This window comes from Triplophysa rosa, linkage group LG10 (genome assembly GCF_024868665.1).
Source record: "Triplophysa rosa linkage group LG10, Trosa_1v2, whole genome shotgun sequence".
Taxonomy (NCBI): domain Eukaryota; kingdom Metazoa; phylum Chordata; class Actinopteri; order Cypriniformes; family Nemacheilidae; genus Triplophysa; species Triplophysa rosa.
Genome location: NC_079899.1, coordinates 25,486,774 through 25,509,560, shown reverse-complemented (window position 1 = coordinate 25,509,560; position 22,787 = coordinate 25,486,774). Strand labels below are relative to the sequence as shown.

Here is a 22,787-nt window from a genome sequence, read left to right as displayed (position 1 = left end):
CTTTGCCCATTTTCGATGATCCGGGAGTGACACGTGATGACGCGATGTCAAGATGGTGACAACTGGCTCCGCCTACTTTAGGCTTCACTTTTACTCTTCACAAACCTACGGGTGACGTCACGGACACTACGTCCATATTTTATACAGTCTATGGTGTAAACGCAACAAAGATTTTTTTTCTTAAAATCTCCTTAAGTTGAATTTACTTAAAAACCATGATGCAAATAGGGTGCACGTATATTTTAAGTAAAGTCAACACATCATTTTTTACAGTGTACAGTTACTTTTTTATGCATTACATGATTACATATTATTCACAGAATGGCAGTGAGTTGTTCACAGTTCAGTGATTTTCCCTACATTTTTTATTTCTCATTTTTAATAATAAACATTCCTACCACTTATGTTTGTGATTCTTCAAGCTTTTTCCGGCAGAGAGGGGAGGAGTTTGGAAGCGCACAGAGATGCGAAATACAGTGGCGCTGCTTCAATATATGTAACATCAAATAATTCAAAAGTAATCTAAATGTAACCCAAAAGTAGTCCAATTACATTGCCAAAAATGTGTAATCTAAGAGATTGTTACTGACTACAAATTTTGTCATGTAATCTGTAATCAGCAACTGATTACAATTCAAAGTAATCTACCCAGCTCTGGTGATTCGTGTCACAGTGGAGGTGTGAGGTCAGATGAGCACTTTTGATCTCTTCTGCTGTTTTTATCTCCGTCTGTCACTTCATTCACACACGAAGCGCAGCGGTCACTCGCAGCCGAAGGGTGTTTGTGTGTGTGAAGACAGTGTGGGTGCGCGGCAGACGGGTCACTCCACCTTTGAAGTGTCTGTGATGATATTAACCAATCAGAAGCCAGCGAGAGGAGGGGTCACGGGCTGAGGTCATTCATCAACGCACTGAGGTCGGCTCCTCAAACCTAAGGGCAACTTTAAAAAATACCTTAAGGAAAAAGCCAAAGTTTGGCAGAAAATGAATGCGTTCATCTTAACTCAGATGCAGACGCTGATAAAACCATATTCAAAATTACAGATGAATTACGGTCGGTAGCGTCTGAGGTCGTGCGGTTTCACAGGTGGGGTCGACCGATTGCAGCTTCCTCTGCAGACAGGAAATCTCAAGAGAGACGTTGAGTTCTGTAAAGTCTGTGACTTCTCTGAAGTGGCCGTCTTTCATGTTTCTCAGCAGCTGTGACAACAGAAATATAGAAAAAAGACACATCTGTGTTTTCTTTCATTTGGAACGAAGTCATAAATGTGCTTTTGTCTCTAATAAGTCCATGCATCACAATGCATTTAAGTCCTGAGATGTCACGATGTTACTTTCTTAAGTGCTCAAACTGTTGATCTTCATCTGTCAAATGATAAACATCAATCACATTGAGGGATGAACATGAGTCACATCTACAGACCAGAGTATCACAACCTACGGTAACCATCCAACAATCACAGCAACAGTATGAAACTAACATAAGGACTTTTACCAGTAACTAATGGTGTGTGTGTGTGAGTGAGCGTGACACAGCTTTCAGTGACTGAGTCACATGTGCTGAGCATCTGTGTGTGTGTGTGTGTGTGTGTACATCTGCAGGAAAAACACAAGCAGGTTAAGACCTGCCCATGTGCACAGATATGGTTTGTGTACGTGTATGTATGTGTGAGTGTGTATTAGTGTATGAGCGTGCACGTGAATGTGTGTGTATACATTCCCTCACATGTTGAGTCATCAAGTGGTTTTAGGGTTTGGTGTGACTGAAGTTCTTCAATGATTCTAGTGTGCGCATGCATGTGTGTGTGTGTGTGTGTGTGTGTGTGTGTGTGTGAGAGAGAGAGAGAGAGAGAGAGAGAGAGAGAGAGAGAGAGAACAGCATGATAAGTCATTAAATTACTGTAATGTTTTTTCCAGAAAACAACTATTTTACAGAGTCGCATTTCTAAAATAATGACACATGCATTTTAAACCTTAGTAAAAGTAACGTTTGTCATTGAAATCACATTAACGTGCTCTAAAAATCTTGTGTATCTGACCTTTTATTTGAATTTAGTGAAGCATAACATGCCAAAAATCCTCCCTCTCCACCTCATGTATGTCATATTTAACATCATCTCAGTGAAGTGAATTCTCCTAAGAAAGACAAAGTGGCGTGCGTCGTCTCTGAATGAGTCCAGCGGAAAACAGAAAGACCATTACAAAGAGCCACAAAGCTCCATCGTATGCTTTCACATTGGAAAAGTGTACAAACGGGGCATTTCTGCGGTTCACGTCGGGTTTGAGGGCAACATCCCTTTCACACACACATTTGTACGTGTGTCCTGAAATGACCCTGCAGGGTTTCTGCTATTGTTTAAACCCATCCCAGATCTCGGATCAGATTTCCCGAATCTATGCCAAGAGAAACACCCCCCCGCCCCTTCCTCTCTCCCTCCGTTACTCGACCAATCTCGATCGCCCTTCGTATCAACACTACACATGTGACTATTTCTCTCCCTCTTATACCTTTATAAACATTTGGATATAAGCCGTGCCTTCAGAATATCACAGTCAGGTTTTACGGTTTACACACGAGTCGGTTTTTAACCGCTAGTACAGAGAACACAGAATGAGTTTATGTGTTTTTCATATGTGTAACTGCACATCAGTCAAACCATCAGTCATCTTTCTCAACGTCAAATGTGGTTTTATTTGATAAAGAGATCATCAATAAGCACCGGTGAAGAGTCTGACTGAGGTTCCGAGGGAGAGAGAGAGAGAGAGAGAGAGAGAGAGAGAGAGAGAGAGAGAGACAGAGAGAGAGACAGAGAGAGTGAGTCTCATTGTTTTTTAAGATGTTATCCCAGGTTAATGCTGTGGATTACCGAAAAAAAAAGTTTTTGAACTGAACTGAAAGATGGCTCGAAACACGTGACAGATGCTGTCAGACGGTTTGCGAGTGCTGAACTGAGAACAGTTTTTACTGCACCTCTGCATTGTTGTTCTTTTGTTGCACAGATTGTTTCTATTGTTTTCCCCTACTTTGTACTTCGCTTTGGATAAAAGCCTCTGCTAAATGAATAAATGTAAATGTAAATGTACTGCGAGAATACTCGAATACGGTCCTAATAATCCCTCATATACAGTAGGCTATATTTACATTTTCAGATATACAGAAATATATTTTGTGTTAGGGGCGAAGTTTGTTATTTTAAATGTAGACACGCGGCAGGAGTGCGCAAATAGGGAGCGACCCGGTCGCGATGTGCATGTGCTGCGATACGCACATTTTTCTAGGTGCGTCGGCGCCGCATCGAGATGGAAATAGTTTTCAACTTTTCAGGGAGCCTCTTAGGCTGGTTTATGAACAGGTCAGTTTATCAGTTTACATAACGAATATTTGAACCATTAATTGGGCGAACGTAACAACTGTCTCATTTGTTTCTGTAAGCAAGCGGAGTAACATCTGAGACCAAGTTACCTTAATGAAACAACCTAGAACTCCATCGAATCCCCCGAGCTTTTAAAGAGCAACATGTGAGCACTAACGTGTCTCTCTGGGTCAGCTGCTATAGCTCTTGTGTTTTTGAGAGAGTGAGTAGGAGGAGCTCAGCAGCCGCACCTGGGTTCCAGCGTTCTGTCATTACACATGAGGAGGAAACTGCCGAGGGGTCAGAGAGCTCCTCATCCGTCTGTGAGCTGTTGAGTGGATCTGTCATTGAGAACTCAGGAACAATAGATGCTCACAGCTGCCCTGAGACGGTCAAGAAGAGATGTGTGTGTGTGTGTGTGTGGGGGGGGGGTGATTAATGCCTTAGTGCTTTTATTCGAACCCTGAGAAAAAACACATACACACACTGCACAATGTTCCGTGTCTTGTCAGCTTTTGTGTTTTGTCCCAGAATGCATTTGTACAACACTACCGCAGCTCAATGTGTCATCATTGACATCATTACCATGGAATCAGCGCACATCACCTGAACGTGACTGGAGTGTGTGTGCGTTTGTGTATCTCAATCATTTCTCCTAGACATCACTTAGATTAAATGGAGAGCAAATGGAACTGTTGCTTGAGTCTCATGTGTGTCTCAGACATTTCTCCTTGAGGAAAAGAGTCAGAAATGTCACAAATGTCATTAGAGTTTGAGAAGAGATGTCAACAATGTGTCAAACTGAGCTCAGTGTCTGGTTTACTATCTCCGTGGGGACAGTCCATAGGCGTAATGTTTTTTATATTGTACAAACTGTATATTTTATACCCTATACCCCAACCCCTAAACCAAAAGATCATAGAACACTTTTTGCATTTTTAGATTTTTAAAAAATATTGTTCTGTACAATTTATAAGCTTTTTTGCCCATGAGGACCTCAATTTTGGTCCCCACAGTGACACGAGTCCCCACGTGTTAGTGTGCATCCCAACCGGGATATAAAAACATGTCCACGCACACACACGCACACACACACACACACGCACACACACGCACACACACACTTTAACAACTAAAGAACCGTTGTGTTTCAAAAGGTTCTTTATGGCGAAAAAAGGTTTTGATTATAAAAAAGTAAGAAAGAGACGATTCTTTAAAGAACCTTTGACTGAATGGTTCTTTGTGGAACCAAAAATGGTTCTTCTATGGCATCGCTGTGAACAACCTTTTCGGCACCTTTATTTTTAAGAGTGCTTAAGTATGACATTCAACACACAAACATGATGATTTTACTTTCTGTCTTATCTGAAGAATCCTCCTGTGGTGTGTAAATGAATATATCATCAATGTAATAATGAATCAGTTTTATTGCTACACTGTAAAGAAGTTTCCTGTAGAATTTACAGTAACTTACCGGCAGCTGTTTGCCAGTAACTTACTGTAAATTAACCTTAAAGTACCATTTAATTTGCTTTAAAAAACATTTTTTACTGTATTTTGATTTACGGTAAACTGTATTTTAACGGTGCCAAGAGGATATTTCCCACAATGCATCAGTAACATACTGTATTACAGTAAAATACAGTTGATATTACAGTTAAATACTGTGTAAATTATATAAATCGCTGACAGTGTACAATAAATAGTAAATGAGTTTGTTTGTTACTTGTCAGGTGTACTTAATCTGCTATTGAGAAACATTATATAGTCGATTGGTATGTTTATTTTTCCTCCATCGTAAAAATAAAAGACGCCTCTCATCATCGTCTCTTTCATAAACATGCAGGATGAGAAAAACCTAGATGTTCTGTCGAGATTAAATGAGCCCTAGAGAGAGTTAATGGGTGGCATTTAATGCATGTTTAGGTGTGCGCGTGTGGGTTCATGAGTTCACATCAGGATCGGTGTAGTTTGTCCCGTGTTGTTAACCACTTGACGCCAGTCTGCCAAGCGAGTTTGGTTTGGGGAAGCTGACCATGATGTGTAGCTCATAAACCCCAGAGCTGCGGGCGGTTCAGCGTGAGTTCACAGCGAGAGCAGAACGAGTCGAGGCCAAACGCAGAGCACAACCGCAGATAACAGCTCCCATGTTTCTTCAGGCCAACTGTTTATAAACAAATATTATTTTCAGACATGCTAGCTGCAATCGCTTTCTCTGGGACCGATTAAGCAAAATGGCTTGACAAGTAAATGGAGTTTTTTTTGCTGTAGACTCCTGCTTCTCAGATGTTTCTCAGGAGAAAATGTCTTTATTTTCATAATGCTATCCACGTTCATTTGTGACCCTGGAGCACAAAACAATCATAGGGGGCAATTTTTCCAAATCTTTTCATTGATGTATGGTTTGGTAGGATAGGACAACATTTGGATATTGACATTTGGAGATACGACTAATTTAAATCAGGGGCCTTATTTATAAAACAAGCCACGGCAACGTTCATATTTATAAAAACGGCGGAGAAAGTGGAAAAGTACACTGCAAAAAATGACATTCTTACAAAGTGTTTTTGTAGAACAAATATCTAAACATTCTTAAATTAGGATGCACTTTCTTGACAAGAAAAGTGACCTAAGATGTTTAGTCTCTTTTTTTTAAGAGAAAAATATAAGAATTAGGTACGTTTATGGTAAAATTAAGCAAAAAAATCTGCCAATGGGGTGAAAAAAATAAACTTGAGTTAGGTACTTAAGAAAAAGGTCAAATTAAATTCAAGTGTATTTTTCTCACCCCATTGGCAGATTGTTTTGCTTAATTTGACCATAATCTTGCTTAATTCTTATATTATTTGTCATAAAACAAGACTCAATATCTTTTCTCACTTTTCTTGTCAAGTAATTGGATATTGATTTAGGAAGTTTTAGATATTTTTACTAAAAACAAGACAAAAATGCGTAGTAAGAATGTCATTTTTTGCAGTGTACGCACTTTTGCTTGTCCAAGTGCTGCAGGTTTTTGGAAATATAAGTCATTCTTGCCACTTGTATAATATTTGGACGTTGACAGGTGCTCTTTCATATTTCAATGACATTAATTAGATATCATTAAAAGATGGAAATCTGAAACTGTTCAGTTGCGCGCAATTTCACGATCATTTACGATTTATATAGATTTTACATCTGATAGAGAGGCGAACACAAGTTTTCTGTGCGTACGTTTGTTCTAGGAATCAGTTTTCTGCTGGAGAATCTATATTCAGTAACAGTTCAAATGAGTGATTTGCCATTTCACAGTTTTGTGTGTTTGTAAAATTGAACAGATACACAAACAAACTCTTGACAAAACACAAGAAAAACATGGTTTACACAATCGCTCAGGCCGGGGTAGACTCTGGACCCCCAGTGAACAAACGTGACAGGTGACATTCATCCACTGCTGGAATATTTCACTTTCAAGAAAGAAAACCATGAGAGAAAATGAGAAGTAAAGTGAGAATCTCTGAATGAGACGGAGAGAGCGAGCGGAGGATTGTGTCAGTCACAGATGAGAGATGTTTAGTGTTGTTTAATGTTTAACCCAAACCTCAGGACTCAAGCCCATTACATTAGTGCTGACTTTACCCCCCAGTGACAGCAAATCACTGCGGTACACACAACACCCGTACAGTGTTTGTTCAGACGGTTGGCTTGTCCGTCACAAAGCAATACAATCATAAAGACATCATGTTCCAAAAAGTATGTTCTAAGTTCTTCAAAACAACTTCAGGAAGCTGCAAACAGATTGCATTGAATTGTTCATCGAAGTCAACCGATGCTGATGTCTGTGATTTAAAACAGATCTCTCGTGAGATTATAGAAAGTTATTGTGTTTCACAGTGGCGCATGGACGTTTTCTAATCCCATCAAACCGGAGGATAATGACAGGTCAGACATGGCCAAAACAAAAGTCTTCCGTCTTGTTTTTCATTCAGTGAAATATGATTGTTTACATTGAGTCTCGCGTCATGTTTTGATGTGAGAATCATTTGAGACATAAAAAAACATAAAAACATCCCTAATGACATACAAATAATAAACATACGCCACAGAGCTAAATTGAAATATTATAACTTGTGTCATTTATTTTCATTTTGTCCATTATTAAACATACATTAGGTTTGCAAAATCAAACTATTGTTACCATCATCATCATCATCATCACATATAGATCAAACTTCAGTAATGTCTGTGTTTCTGAGTCAAACACAATATTTTAGTCGGGACTACATTTCTTAAGTATACTTGAAGTGTAACAGTAGTAAACTTTAAGTACACAACTAGTTTACAACTACATTTTTCTGAGACTTACATACAAACTAAAACTTTATTATTTTTGTTTGAAAGAAGGATATTAGCATACTTGATAAAACTTTTTTTGTCCACATAAATGTATTTATTTAGCATGGTAGTGTAGATGACATATAAATGTATTTGGTCTTGGCGGAATAGATCTGCTGTGGCGGAGCAAGTACAGAGACTTGCTATAGGCCCTTTTCACAATGACGTCACATAACTTCCGCCTTTTCGCAAAGCAGTGTGTCATAACATCCGTCTTGCAACAAACAAGAAGAAGTAGAAGAAGAACTTCCGTTTTGCCGTCGCGCTGGAATTTAACAACAGTGAAAAAAAAAAGACAGAACACGTATTCAATTACTTATCCTAGCGCCTTCGCTAACACAAAAAGAAAACAAAACACTTACCTTCATAATCAAACAGGTACTGTTCAACGAAGAATTTGTATCCTTTATCTAGCTTTGATCTTGTCATAAGCGAAAAGGGACTTGGTAAACTCCATTCTGAGGCACTAGCGGAAGTAACGATACACTGCTTCGCGGCAGAACGGAAGGTGCATGACATCATGTGAAAAGGGCCTATTGCCAATACATCCACAACATGCTGCTTTTTTTTTATTATTTTTGCTGCTGCTGCACTTATAACATACATGAAAAAACCCAGCATAGCTTACGTGATCACCTTGTAGCAGATCTATACCTGTGGAGCTGGGGAAGGAGGAGGGTTTCTGAAACTTGCTGCACTGCTACAACAATCCCTAGCCAAGATTTAAACATAGAGCAGCAAGCTCATTGGCTGCTGATATGGAAGGAACCAATCAGCTGCGCCGTGTAGTAAAGTTATTATGTCAGATTGGTTTAGACTTTAGGACTGCTCCATCTAGAGTTTCATGCCAGAACTATCTCTGTCATTTTGATATTCATATAAACATTAGAATATAAACTGCGCACAGCAATAAAATGTATTTATAGATGGAAAATAGAGTTAATGTTGATATCACGTTGTCTCCCTCGGTGAACAAATACGTCAGAAGATTGTGATGATTTCTGTTTGACCCTGCGGGCTGGATGTGTGTCTCATGTAAGTTAGCTCTTGATCTAAACTGATCTGAACTTCCGTGTTAAACCACCACCAGCGTTACAGCACACGACCTCAGTCGAGGCGAGTGGAGAGGTTACGGGTTCAACTTCATCTCGTGTCAACCTTCTGAAGCTTCCAGTGAATTAAAATACATGAAAGAGTTTTATCTGTGTATACAGCTCGTGTCAATCAAACAGAAACTGACAAAGACTTTCACTGTGTGCTTTATTTCTTTAAAATACTTATTTTTTAAATATTTTTAGTCTACTTTTTATACACTGTTCAGAAATATACTAAATTACACTTATAGTAATTGAATTGAATTTATAGTAATTTAAGGCAAGTATACTTGACTAAGAATATTTGTATAAAAGGTGTACAAATTTTGTGAGATATTTTAATGAGGATAAAAAGAACTTCTTTTACAGTTACATTGAGTGCATTTACATGCAGTCTTACTCCGATTTTGCTTAATAAGCTGTTGCACTTGCACCATTGTTAGCTTTGTTAGCATTGTTCGAGCGTGGTGCTAACAATGGCAAGGTCATGGGTTCGATCCCAGGGGATTGCACATAGTCAGAAACAAATGTATAATACAACGCAACGTAAGTCGCTTTGGATAAAAGCGTCTGCCAAATGTAGTTAATGTTTCTAAGCTACAAAGCAGAAAATTGCGCTTCTTTTGCGTTCTACATTCTAATGTGTTTTTAACTGTATAATATAAATTTAAGGTAGCGGCTATTTGCACTAAGTGTAAATAGGAATAGATGTTATTTACACTAAGTTTAAATAGCTGTAGGTTCTGTTTACACAACGTGAAAATAGCAGCATTTCTTAGCGATATGCTATTTACACTAACCTGAATTAGCTGTATTTTCTTTGGATTAAGAACAAATAGTAGTTAGATGCTATTGGTAATTATAAATACTGTCAGATAACGTTACTATTTGCACCTCAGTATTGTTGTGCATGAAACATTGCGCAATGATAACAGAGTGTAAATCATTATATTTATAAAAATTATTAAAATAGTTGCAACTTATTGAGATATTAAAGCCCTACACCTACCCCTAACCTTACCCTAAAATTTATGAATAAAAATTAATTTTAAGCCTCAAATCAATTTTATTGAAAACAAATGCCTTTTTTTGCGTAGCCGTTTATTAATATGAATGTAGACACGTGAACACAGGTTTCTTTTATAAGCTGATTTTTGATAGATAAAAGGGATATCGATCAAAAATGTGCTTATAAAAGAAACCTGTTTTCACGTATTGTACTCATTGTGAAGTGGGTTGCATTAGCATGAAACTGCAAAAGTAATAATTGTTTCAGACCCTTCACACAAACAGATTAGAGTATTTACAGTCTTCGCAAGACCTTCAATGAATCTGAACATGAAACAGCTCTTATTATGTTATGCTGTGTATGGGTGTATCTGTTTTGCTGAGGATGCGTTTGATTGGATTACAACCTGACTGAACCAATGACATACTAGCATCATGCAAACAACAGCAGTCAAAAAAATCAGAGACAAACACAGTCAAAATCCAATACAATCTACATTCATTTACACCTCCAGACTCTTCATGGATTTCAACAATTACACTCTCATTCGTTTCTGTTTTTATTTTTATTTCAGGAGGAACATATGATATTCAGCTGACAGGCACAGCTGCTCCTTCTGGTAAATTTGACAACATTACTCCGGCGATCTCACATTGAACTCTTCAACTCTCTGCCTACAGGTTCACTGTGAACCGACTCACATTACATCTGGAGTAAAAGATGTCGTGTGTGACAAATCATCACATATACTGGACATCAACTTAAAGGGATATTTCCTCTGTTTTACCTGACTGAATATGACTTTCTTCTTGAAGAATAATGCAGTCGGCGTTATAAAACCATGTATCATTTTACTTCCAAGTGGTAGAATGGGAGTGAATGGGCATCGATGGGCAAATGACGCAGGCGTGCCGAAAGTTCCGCTGACGAACGCGGCATTTTTCGATTTGTTCCAATAGGATGTCGTCTTCTCTGCGCGGCAGCTTTTGTCACCGTCATTTGCCGGAAAAACAAGCCTCTGATTCACGCGCAGCCGAGTGATGACAGAAGCTAGACATCAGTACAGACCTGTGTTAAGACCACAGAGCCGTGTATAAAATGACACGTGGTATTATAACTCCGACTGAAGAAAGTCATATTCAGTCAGGATGCCCTGAGGGGGAGTAAAACATGGGGGTTTTGTTTTGCCTGTGAAATATGCCAAAGTTGTTATTTAGCATGAAATGTTTTTTCATGAATGCAAAAACAAACAAAGGGAAAACTGGTAAATATTCCCAGAACAGAAAGAACAGTAACACACACAACAGGTGGCCCAGGTTGAGGTGCTGTGTGTGCGTGTGTGTGTGTGCATGTGTGTGCGTGTGTTTGTGCGCATGTGTGTGAGTGCGTGTGTGTGTGTGTGTTCAGCAGGAGGTGGAGACTTCAGTTCAGACTCTACAACTTTGTTTACGACCCTCAGCAACTCGAGTGATTGTTTGAGAAGTGCTGGAGAAGAGCCAAGCTCAAAGTAAAACCTCTCTTTAACACACACGCACAGAAAGAGCGAGAGAGAGAGTTTGTTGACCATCTAACATGCACGCACGCACACACACACATTAAACTTTTTGTGATTACTCTTTACTCTGTTTTTATAAAGGTAAATCAGAGTAACATGTTTTGAAAATGAAAGTTGTGCGAGTGCTCCTGGGTGAAATATAAACACAGGCTTTAAAACACATGCTGAGTCTGCTCTCGCCCGCGGCGAGTCTGTATCATCTGTCAAATCCTGCCAGCAAAACTCTTTCTCTAATTACTGCTGGACAACAACAGCCGAGAGAAAGAGAGAGAGAGAGAGAGACAGAGAGACAGAGACAGAGAGAGAGAGAGAGAGAGAGAGAGAGAGAGAGAGAGAGAGAGAGAGAGAGAGAGAGAGAGAGAGAGAGAGAGAGAGAGAGAGAGAGAGAGAGAGAGAGAGAGAGAGAAAGAGAGAGAGAGAGAGAGAGAGAGAGAGAGAGAGAGAGAGAGAGAGAGAGAGAGAGAGAGAGAGAGAGAGAGAGAGAGACAGAGAGAGAGAGCGAGAGAGAGAGAGACAGAGAGAGTTGAATTCTTTCATTAGAATGCATGGTGTTGAGACAGACATTTAGACATTCGGTCAGAGAGTAAATCCCGCCCCCACACCTAATCCTAATCCTAACCTTCGTAGGGGAAAACAGTCGTAATTTCACAGGGAGTCGGATTTTGATAGAACACCGGGCGAAGCAATAATATCCTAATATGTGACTGCGTAGTGGAGCAATACTGTTTTGTGTTCCTTGTAAAAAACATCATCCTTGAGCAAATGCTTCCCATCAGCATGCAAATCTTGTCTTTCAGTCTTATTGCTTGAATGGTAAAATACACATATAATTATGTCAAAATGTTGAGTTTTTTTAAACACAATCGGGTATGAAATAGACAAACAGTTTTGGGGAGAAACGTTTTGGGATGTGTATCACTGGATCCTCGCTTTACCGCAAGTGCCAGCAGCCCAGTCACACCATAAAAAATGAATTTTTTTTTACTTCAAAACCTTTCATTTTTTATTAATATTAGGTTAAGCATTATCAATTATAGTTATTAAGTATTTCTATTCATATAAATACTTTAAGTATTTAAGTAATTAAAGTTGTAAAAAACATTACAAATATTTACACAATTTACAAACAAGGAAAAATCCTTGAATGAAATCCTAAAGGGACTGACTGTTAATTTCATGCATTATTATCGCCCAGCTCATAAACGTGAAAGCACTAACGTATTAGAAACAGTACCATATGCTTTTTTTGCTCAAATCAACTCTGGAAGATACTCTCTGATGATTCCACCATCAAAAAAAAACTAACAGGAAAAATACATGGATAAAAGAGTCATAAAGAACTTTGAAAAGTCCACAAGAGAATGAAATAGACATAAGACATAGATAACAATGGGTCAGATGTATAAAGTTACATATGATTATTTTGTGTTTGATAATATATTGCATAAATGTGTTCATGCAAAGCATATTTTCCTTGACAAGACAAATTTTAAATGTATGTGATTATTTTGTGTTTGCTAATGAACTATATTGTATAAAAAGGTTCATGCAAAGCATATTTTCCTTGAAAAAAATACCCCTTACAACCTAATCCAAATTCCCTACATTAGCCCCTAACGTTTGAGGCTCAGCCCCTGATGGTTTTATATCCTAGATACGCCCCTGCTCAGAACATTGATTATAAAATCACACGATGATTCACTGCGGTGGGAGTCGAGGAGGTCAGTGGGTTCATTATCACTGTGCATGAAGGATTTTAGGTCACTCCCCCTGACCACAAGACGTGTGTGTGTGTGTGTGTGTGTGTGTGTGTGTCACAGCTGTGAGAGGGAGTGTCCAGCAGAACTTTTGTGCTCCGTAAACAAAGACTTCTCTCCGTCTCTGTCTGACTCGATATTCGACTGTGTGCAGAGATGAAATGAAGTTTACTGTTACAGACGAGCTTTTTGATGATGGACTTTATTTTGACCTCGTGAAGTCCAGATGACTCTTTGTGTCAGAAAAGGTTGTGTTGTATACACAGACATTTGGATTGAGCTACTGTCAATTTCTCTACACGTTTATATTCATGTATGCACTACATAGCAATACAGCATGCTGTCAGTGTTATGTTTAAGCCATGTGACACTTTCCTTCAGTGTTGGAGAACCAGTTGAACCACTTTACCCGAGTCACTGTAATCTGGAGGATTCTCAGATACTTCAACACGTCAAACAGACAAAACATTGATTGAAAAATCTGTGCTGAACGTTGTTTTGTACACGACACCTCAAAGAACAGTTTGAGGAACGGAATCGTGACTTCAACTAGAACATGAAGACGGCCGCTTGATGCTGGCATGAGAGAGAGAGAGAGAGAGACTTTGTGTTTATACCATTATCATCGGTCACACAGCGCACACACACAAAAACACGCAATAACTGGCTTCCTGTTTCTCGTCTGTCATGCTTCAGCTTTTGTCGTCTCACAATTCTTGATTTTGAGCAAAACATGCAATGAAAGTGTTTGCATTTGTCATAAAAAAAACACTTTTGCATTTTGTGAACTCGTGAAGGGTTAAACGTGAAGGAAACCTTGCGTTGTGATTGGCTGTGCAGAAGTAATGACGACGTGCACTTGTTGGTGACCCGGGCTGCTGACCTCAGAGATAGACGCCGGAGCTCATGGCTGTCTCTGAGAACAGAGGTGCTATTGTTGAAGAGGCAGAGCTGCCAAAACTCCATCCACAGAAGTGCTGAGCCAAGCAAGACCCCCCCCCGACACACAACTCCCCCCCTCCGGCTCGCTCACAGCCTGCGGCAACACAACACGCCGGCCAGTCAGTCTGTCTCTTTAACAACTACACTACAGTCTGCTTCACCTTTCCTCCAGAACTTCATCAGTTTCTTTTCACAACTGAATTATGAAGTCCGTCAATAAGAGCTCAGAAATTAATTCATCTCAGGTTAAGACCTCGAGAAGCTGCATGATAAAATGACATTTCTGGCAATACCACACAAAATTCACTGTTTTTCAGGAAACACAGTATTTAAAGGAGTAGTAAAATAAAATTTTCACGTAAATTCACTCACACACGTCAAAAACAAATTCAGGCATTTGAGGAAAGCTTTCCAGGGTTCTTCACTATATAATGCACTTAAACGGGGGGCTGTTGGTTAAAGTCAAAATGTCAGTTTCATCGCAGCTTCAAAAGGCTCTACACTACACCAGCTGATGAGTAAGGGTGTTGTCCAGCCAAACGATTGGTCATTTTCCAAGAAAACTAAAAAATATTTGGCTTGCACTGCCTCCGAGATCCACATCCACGACTTCCGTATTACACAATCCCGTCGGAAAGGTCACGCGTGACGTAGATTTCAACAGATTTAAACATCCCTGATATGCACACGAACTGACCATTTCCAACAATAATCTTGCACAAAGACATAACGTGTCATTCAACATCCACTTTTGAAGGTCTTCTAGCTCCACACTCATAAACACTGGGTCTGTGTGACCTTTCCAACGTGATTACAGAGTACGGCAAGTCGTGGATGAATGGAAAATGACCAATCGTTTGGCTGGACAACACCCTTATTCATCAACTGGTGTCGTGTAGAGCCTTTTGAAGCTGCGATGAAACTGATATTTGGACCTTAACCAACAACCGACCTGCCTGAAACGTCTCGTGTAACCACACCCCCACAAATCTACGTCAGTTGGTGGTCTGATTTGACTAAGACCGCCCAAATGTATACGCAAGTATGTTGGGCGTACCTGTCAGTACAATTGAAGAGGAACCTGATGTTCCAAATATGGTAAGAGGCGTTACATTTCCCTCACACGCTTGCAGTATTCGACCAATCACTACGCACTGGTTAACTGGCCAATCACAGCACACCTCGCTTTTCAGAGCCATGAGCTTTGTTAAAAATCTGAGCGTTTGAGAGAGGTGGAGCAAAGAGGAGATACAAAATACAGGAAAATACAGCGTTTTTGAACCTTAAATCCTGTATACACATTGCATTACATCAAAAACAAACCATAATATTCCTTTTAGCCGTGTCATATGACCCCTTTAATACTTTTTATTGGTTAGATATTTGAAAACCCAGTGACAAACATAAAGGGTGTCTAATAATAATGCAACAATAAAATACAAATCACAAAATATGGAGATATGAGGTTTCGGAAGGACAGCAGTGAAATATTAAATAGTTTTGATTTATTTAGTATATTTCAGTCACAGCATAATTTCCAAAGTTACATTTCTGTTCTTCCATAGTTTGATTAGTTTAACATTATTCTAAAATGTTGAACAATATAAATAAAGAATGATTTGGTGACCTCTTGACCTGTATTGCGTTTTATTTAACTATCAACATGTTACATTTAGCTACTTCATACCACGGTTCTGTGTAATAAAAGCCCTTAAACGTTCAAACTTTAATATGATTTATTGAAAAAAGTGTACCAATAAAACAAAAGAACATTTCAGAAAAGCATTGTAGAGCAAAGCTCTTATATACAGCATATTGCACTATTTAACAAATCTCTAACTTCCATACTGTATTAAAAATGAAAAAGAGAAACGACACGAGCGTGAGGAGTGCACAGTACAGTCAATGTTTACCAAAAAATGCTACATCTGCGCTGGGTCTCATCTCTCGCTCTCCAGTCAACGTGCGAGTCGTGTGAGGACTGACGGATGTGCTCCTCGCAAAAACTGCATTTCTGAAGGGATGTTGTTTTGTGTTGATATCATACAGGCCACGACAAAGAGGTTTATGTTTACCTTCATTTTGACAAAAGAATGCGTCACATTTGATGATTAAAAGCCCTTGATTTCATACATGATAACATTCAGAACATTTTAGAATGTAATGAGTTCAAACATCTGCCTTCAAAAAAGCCTCAAAACTATGAGCATTTAAAGACACCGCTGGTTCCAGCACACATGGACGTCTGTTCAGGTCACACATTTGAGTAATACTGGGCACGGCAGTGTGGATCAAATACATTGTCGGATGCCAAAAAAAACAACAAAAAAACAGACAAAAATGCATTCCTGATATCTGAAGAACCTCAAAAAGCGAGACGGGGTAAAAGAAGCCTTCAGATTAGATCAAACACAAACAACTTTCCAGTGCATGTAAAAAAAGGAAAGAAAAAGAAATAATCACAGAGATAAATCACTTCATACTGTACGTCACCCACAATAACACAGTAGACATGAGTGACCACACGTGTCTTCAAAATCTCCAGTTAACAAACGTGGTGTTACTATAACTGTAATACACTGTTTTTGTACAGATTTGTCTTTTCTTAACTCGGGTCTTTAGATAATAAACGGTTTAATAAACACAAAAACCCAGACAGAAGAACAAGTCACCGTTAATCTTTGCTATGATGAACATATCCAGATCCCCCAAATGAAATAAAGCCGTTATATTTAATACAATGAATTATGTTTTTAGGACCAAAAAATCACAAAGGTGATGAAGAAATACACACACCCAAGTAAACATTCAAAGAATTACAGTAAAGAAATGTAGAGGGGTGACAAGAATTTCATGGAATTGCTTTTATGCTTAATTCATGTGTTGGCACTTTGATCCGGGAGAAACTGAGACGAACAGAAGAAAAGCTGAACGGATGTTGAGATACGTCACACATCCGTCTGAACTTCCAGTAACACCATCCACATGAGAGAAACACAACACCAGCACCAAGACATCAGAATTGCACAAATGTGCACAGTAGCAACAGACCGGTATACAAAAAAACAAGAAATCAAATAAATAAGAAAGAAATATGTAATATGTGGAAGGATTGTGTAAAGATCAGGAGGCAGAGAGTCATTCAGGCACTGGTGTTCTCAAACCGCAGGAATCAAACGTTCATCTCATCTCAACATTTGACATGTTTACAGAGATGACCTCCGCCTCCACAATCTGGACAGACAGACTCTGATGTACCGCACCACTGTACCAATGAGCTACAGATGTGTGGAAAAAAGTCAGATTTCTACCCAAATCATGAAGAATCAAAAACAAGAAACGATGCTTTACATACTGTAAGGACAATGATGTTTGGTATTTTTTGTTTTTCCTTATAAAAATCATACGGGAAATTCTCGAAATGCAAACTGTCTTAATGATAATTGAAACTGGCTTTGTTTTCTTCGGTAAAAGTATATTTTTAACGACTTGATTTGACACGGCTTTGATATCAGCATGAATGTCTTCAAAAGAATAAGAACAGTCTTCATTCTGCCCAAGACTAAATACATCTCTCATTTCTGAATAAAAAACCTCTCTCGTATCTCTGAATAAAATCCTTACATGATTCGTGCAACATGAATCTCAAAACATGCATCACTCCTTCGAAATAAACAAAAGACAACAGGAAAGACATCTACAGAGAAACAGCATTGAGAACAGCGTCAGTGTCTTCTTATTAAAACTGCAGAAAAAATAGTGGTCATATTTAAAAAAGAAAAAAATGTACACGAGATCACCTGACAGTATAAAAGTACAAACGCACGTTTAAAAATCCGTTCCAAGTGTCCTGAGAGTGAAATAACGCAGTCACTTCAGAATTACACAGTATTGCTCGCAGACGCCGTGATTATCAGTTTAACATGATAGAAAAACACAGAAATGATAAAAGTGTCCATGACTGTAATATCAGAGGATTTCGAATGCTGAAGTGCACTGAATATATGCGGTATGTTACTGTAAACACGACCTGGTATTCATGCAGGTAGCACTAAAACATATGATCATGGGTTTATGTTGATTTTCATTTATGGATTGAAGTACCTGAGTGAGACCCGAAATAAAAAACATGCTCCAAGGCGTCGCCTTCATTTCTTGTATTTTGCAAAATTTTCTGTATTTTAAAGGGACAGTTCACCCCACAATAAAATTCCGTCATCATTTATTCTCTCTCATGTGGTTGTAAATCTGTATGTGACTCCTTCTTCAGTGGCACATAAAAGAAGATATTTTCAGAAATGTCTCAGTGGTTTTGTGTTCATGCAATGGAAGTCAATGGGTTTCAATAATCAACGTTCTTCTTTTATATATCTTCTTTTGTGGTCTGCACAAATCACGCGAGGGTGAATAAATGCCAAAAGAATTTTCTTTTTTGGCTGAATTGAAACGTTTTGACAAGCTCAATATGTTTAAGCCACTGGTTTCCTTTGAGACGATGCCGGATCAGTTCAGCAGTCGGACAGCGCTATCGTTATCCAGATATTATCAGAGCAAACAACAGAGCTGTCGTAGAATCACTGAAAACAGTCCACTATCATCTGAACACTCCTGCGTTTGACCGTTGACTAGCTGGATGGCAAGACTTCAAATAAAAGCAATGAAATGAAAAGAACGCAAACATGAATCCATCACTAACTCCATGATGCTCGACAAACACAAACATCACCCAGACACTGACATTCAAAACGAGTTCAAAAAAGAAAGAAAAAGAGTAAAAACAAGATGAAAACGAGGTGCAAAAAGCTTCATTCTGAGAAACGGCCTCTTTGGAGATTTGTCGTAAGTTGATTGACGACGTGGGAGATTTCTGAATGGAAAGCCCCGCCCACCTCCTGCTTCAGAAGAGGGGGCGGGGCATTAAGGCTCCTCCCAAGACCGGCGGAGGTCACTCGAAACATACGTGTATGGAAGTGCAATCGAAAACGAACAAGAACAGCGTGCTGTACAAGATACCGCAACACGTTTCTTATGAAAGTATTCCTGTTCCAATCTCAAGAACAACATGGCATCTTCGTAGGGAAAACAACGTGGTTTAAAAAACTGTCCCCGTCCTGCGGAGACTTCGTCTTTGTTTTTATTTTTTTGTCTTTTCCCTCAATACCCGTGTTAAATGTGAACCAGTGCTGCCCTTGGTGAGACCGGGACATGGGTGGCGTTTTCACCGGCGGTCGTCCCTCCTGCCGCCCCCCTCTCTCCTGAACAACAGCGTGTGAATCGCCAGCGCCGCACGTAACCACAACGGCTGCTGGACCCTTTGGTTTCTGTGATGCTGAAAAATAACAAAACAAATGCAATTCATGTCACATCACAACAGATCAGGGACTAAAGCACATAATGTACAAATGTAGAATATCACTTTAGATAAAAGCCAAATGTGTCCAACAAATGTAACATCATGTAAACGAAACTGTACTGAAGTGTGACGGACGATAGACGGGCCGCTCTCACGCTCATGCTGGCACGGAGCGGAACAGGATTTGAGCAGATTAAGCGGATAATAGTCACTGTCATTGAAAGATGGAAGATAAGATTATTTCACTAAACAGGATTACAGGGAGTCAGGGTGGAGACGTACACACACACACACTTCTTTATTTGAGCTGTCTCAGCTCTCCGGAGAGACAAAATCCAGCTCTGATAACACATCTGTGAACACAGAGTCCAAAAACTCCACCTACAACACTCAAACTTCAAGAAAAAAAACAACCCCCCCCCCTCTCTCTCTCTCAACAGGTATTGTTCTGGCTTTGTGAAAACTAGGAACATGGTATAATGCCTCCTGACGATGAATCGCTTTATTGTTTCCTAACTTCTTCATAAGTGGATAAAAGCATCTGCTAAATGCCTAAATGTAAATGCAATTCATTCTCTACATGGACTATTTCAAACCTCTGAAATCAAGATTGAAATTTTGTGGCTTTTAGTATGAACATGTTAGTCTCCGTACTCCGTTATCACGTTGGAAAGGTCACGTAAGCGGAAGTTCCGACCCAGTGTTTACTAGTGTGGAGAAAGAAGACCGTTCTGGTGTGTTCGATCTTGTTTCTACCACTGACATAAGTAATATCATTGCTCGAATGAAACATTCAACTCCCAGTTGGGATGTCTTGCCTTTAGGTCTGTTAGGCGAGGTGTTTGATCTTATAGGACCGAGTATCACATCGATTGTAATCTGTAGTCTGTCAACAGGTATTTTTCCATCATGTTTAAAACAAGCAGTTGTCCAGCCCCTACTTAAGAAGCCCGATTTGGACCCCTTAGATTTTTCTAATTACCGGCCAATTTCTAATTTGCCCTGCATTTCAAAAATATTGGAAAAAGTTTGGCTGGACATAGTACTGAATCAGCTTTATTGAGGGTCTCCAATGATCTGTTACTCATTGCGGACTCGGGTAGTTGTGGAGCTGTAATTATGCTCGACCTCAGCGCGGCTTTTGATTTAATTGATCATGATATTCTCATTGAATGCTTAGAGCATGTTGTGGGTTTGAGAGGCACTGTTTTGAAATGGTTTTCTTCTTATTTGAAGGACAGGTCCTTCTCAGTGAGGGTTGGAGATTTCTCCTCTGTAGTTTCTATTGATTATTGGGTTCCTCAGGGCTCCATTTTGGGGCCTATCTTGTTCTCTCCATTTTTGTTGCCTTTAGGTCTTGTTTTTAAGAAATACAACATGTCATATCATCTTAATGCTGATGATATTCAGATCTATCTACCGATTCGATCAGGAGGACCATCTTCTCATTCATCTTTGTTATTATGTCTTGAGGAGGTGAAATGCTGATTAAAGCAAAATCGTCTTCAATTTAATGTGACTAAATCGGAGGTTATTATCTTTGGGCCTAATCAGGTTGACATAGATATAAAGGCTCTCTTAGGACCATGGTCGACTAATGTGCAGTCACAGTTAAGGAATCTGGGAGTGATTTTTGACCCAGCTCTTACATTTAAAAATCAGACGGTTAAGAGTTGCTTTTATCAGTTGAGGACTATTGCTAAAATGATATCTTTTTTGTCACCTACCGATCTTGAGATAGTGATTCATGCGTTTATCTCCTCCCGCTTGGACTACTGTAATGCGCTGTATATGGGAGTAAGACAATCTTTAATCTCTAAGTAACAAGTGGTTCAGAATGCAGCTGCAAGGCTCCTCACTAGTACAAAGAAAAGGGAGCACATTACCCGTTTTGGAAATATCGGATTCAGTATAAGGTGTTGCTATATGTTTTTTAAGCTTTTCATGGTATGGCCCCTGAATATATTTCGAAATTGATCCACATGAATTCTTGTAGACTTCAAAGGTCTTTAAATTGTTTATTACTCTCAGTCCCAGGAACTTGCTTGAAAACTAAAGGAAGGAACACACTTCCACCTGACATTAGACAAAAGGTGCTTTTAAAGCTCATCTGAAGACCTTTTTATTTTCTATGGCTTTTAATGGCTGATTTTTTATGTCTTGGTTTTAATTGTGGTGTTTGCTTTTTCTTGCTTCTGATGTTGTTTAATTCTTGGCTGACGCTAAGTTTTATTTTATTGTATTATGTGTATTTACTTTTGTTTGTACAGCCCTTAGGTCTACTGTGTAGTGGAAAGGGCTTCATAAATAAAGTGGACTTGAGACTTGAATGACACGTTATGTCTTTGTACAAGATTATTGTTTGAAACGGTCAGTTCGTGTGCATATCAGATGTTAAAATCTGTTGAAATCTACGTCACGCAAGACCTTTCCAACGTGGTTGCGTAATACAGAAGTTGTGGACGTGCATGGCGGAGGCAGAGCAAGCCATATATGCATGTTTAAAAAGTATATAATTTTTTTAGTTTTCTTGCAAAATGACCAATCGTTTGGCTAGACAACACCCTAAGGTGCGATTCACATTTCGCATAAAAAAACCGTGTGGAAAATGCAAGCTGTGTCGCTTTCTCTAGTCAAAATGACCCGCAGTGCGCGCCCGGCACTCTGAAATGTTGAACTATTACCATCTCGATGCGGCGCTGATGCGCCTAGAAAAGTGTGCTCCCTATTTGCGTGCGCCTGCTGTGTGTCTACAGTACATTAAACAAATATCGAACTTGCACTCGTAAGAGGCGAAATGTGAATCGCCCCTTATTCATCAGCTGGTGTCGTGTAGAGCCTTTTGAAGCTCCACTGAAACAGACATTTGGACCTTAACCAACATCCCCCGTTTAAGTGCATTATATGGAGAAGAACCCTGGAAAGCTTTCCTCAAAACTCTCAATTTGTTTTCGACAGAAGAAATAAACACATGGACAGCTCGTATCACATGTGAGTGAGTGAATTATCATGAAATAAAATTTTGAGCTTCAATCAAGTGTTCACTTTTTATCTCAAATCACAGCCCATAAAGACATTTTAAACAGTATGCCGGACATTTACTAGTTGCTTTTCCTTCCATCTGCTCCAACTCAACCGCTGAAAAATTTAGTTTTGCATTGAAATATACATGTAGGCACAACTTAGATCTATCAAATTAGTGTAAGTGTAACAGGGCTGCAAGATATATTGACCTAAGTATATGTGCATATCACAGTGGTTTGGAATAACATAACAATGAATGCTTACAAATATATGTTTAGTCAAGTTTTAGGTGGGGGCAGATAGCAGAGAGGCTGGCGAGACAGAGA

At 39.2% G+C, this 22,787-nt stretch overlaps 1 protein-coding gene across 4 annotated transcripts in view; it reads right to left on the bottom strand.

Moving 5' to 3' along the window:
- The window catches only part of bmf1 (BCL2 modifying factor 1), a 54,250-nt gene that overhangs the window by 20,282 nt on the left and 11,181 nt on the right, over positions 1-22,787 (bottom strand). Inside the window, exons 4-5 of one of the 4 annotated variants that reach the window (XM_057343041.1) lie at positions 1,043-1,200; positions 401-941 (exon numbers count right to left, since the gene is read on the bottom strand). The exons of 1 other annotated variant lie outside the window; for it this stretch is intronic. In XM_057343041.1, the coding sequence (XP_057199024.1) occupies positions 932-941; positions 1,043-1,200 (168 nt within the window). In that variant the 3' untranslated portion in view covers positions 401-931. Of the gene's footprint in view, positions 1-400; positions 1,201-15,808; positions 19,414-22,787 lie in introns of those variants that run through there. 2 more of the 4 variants (XM_057343042.1, XM_057343043.1) reach the window with 2 other exon arrangements.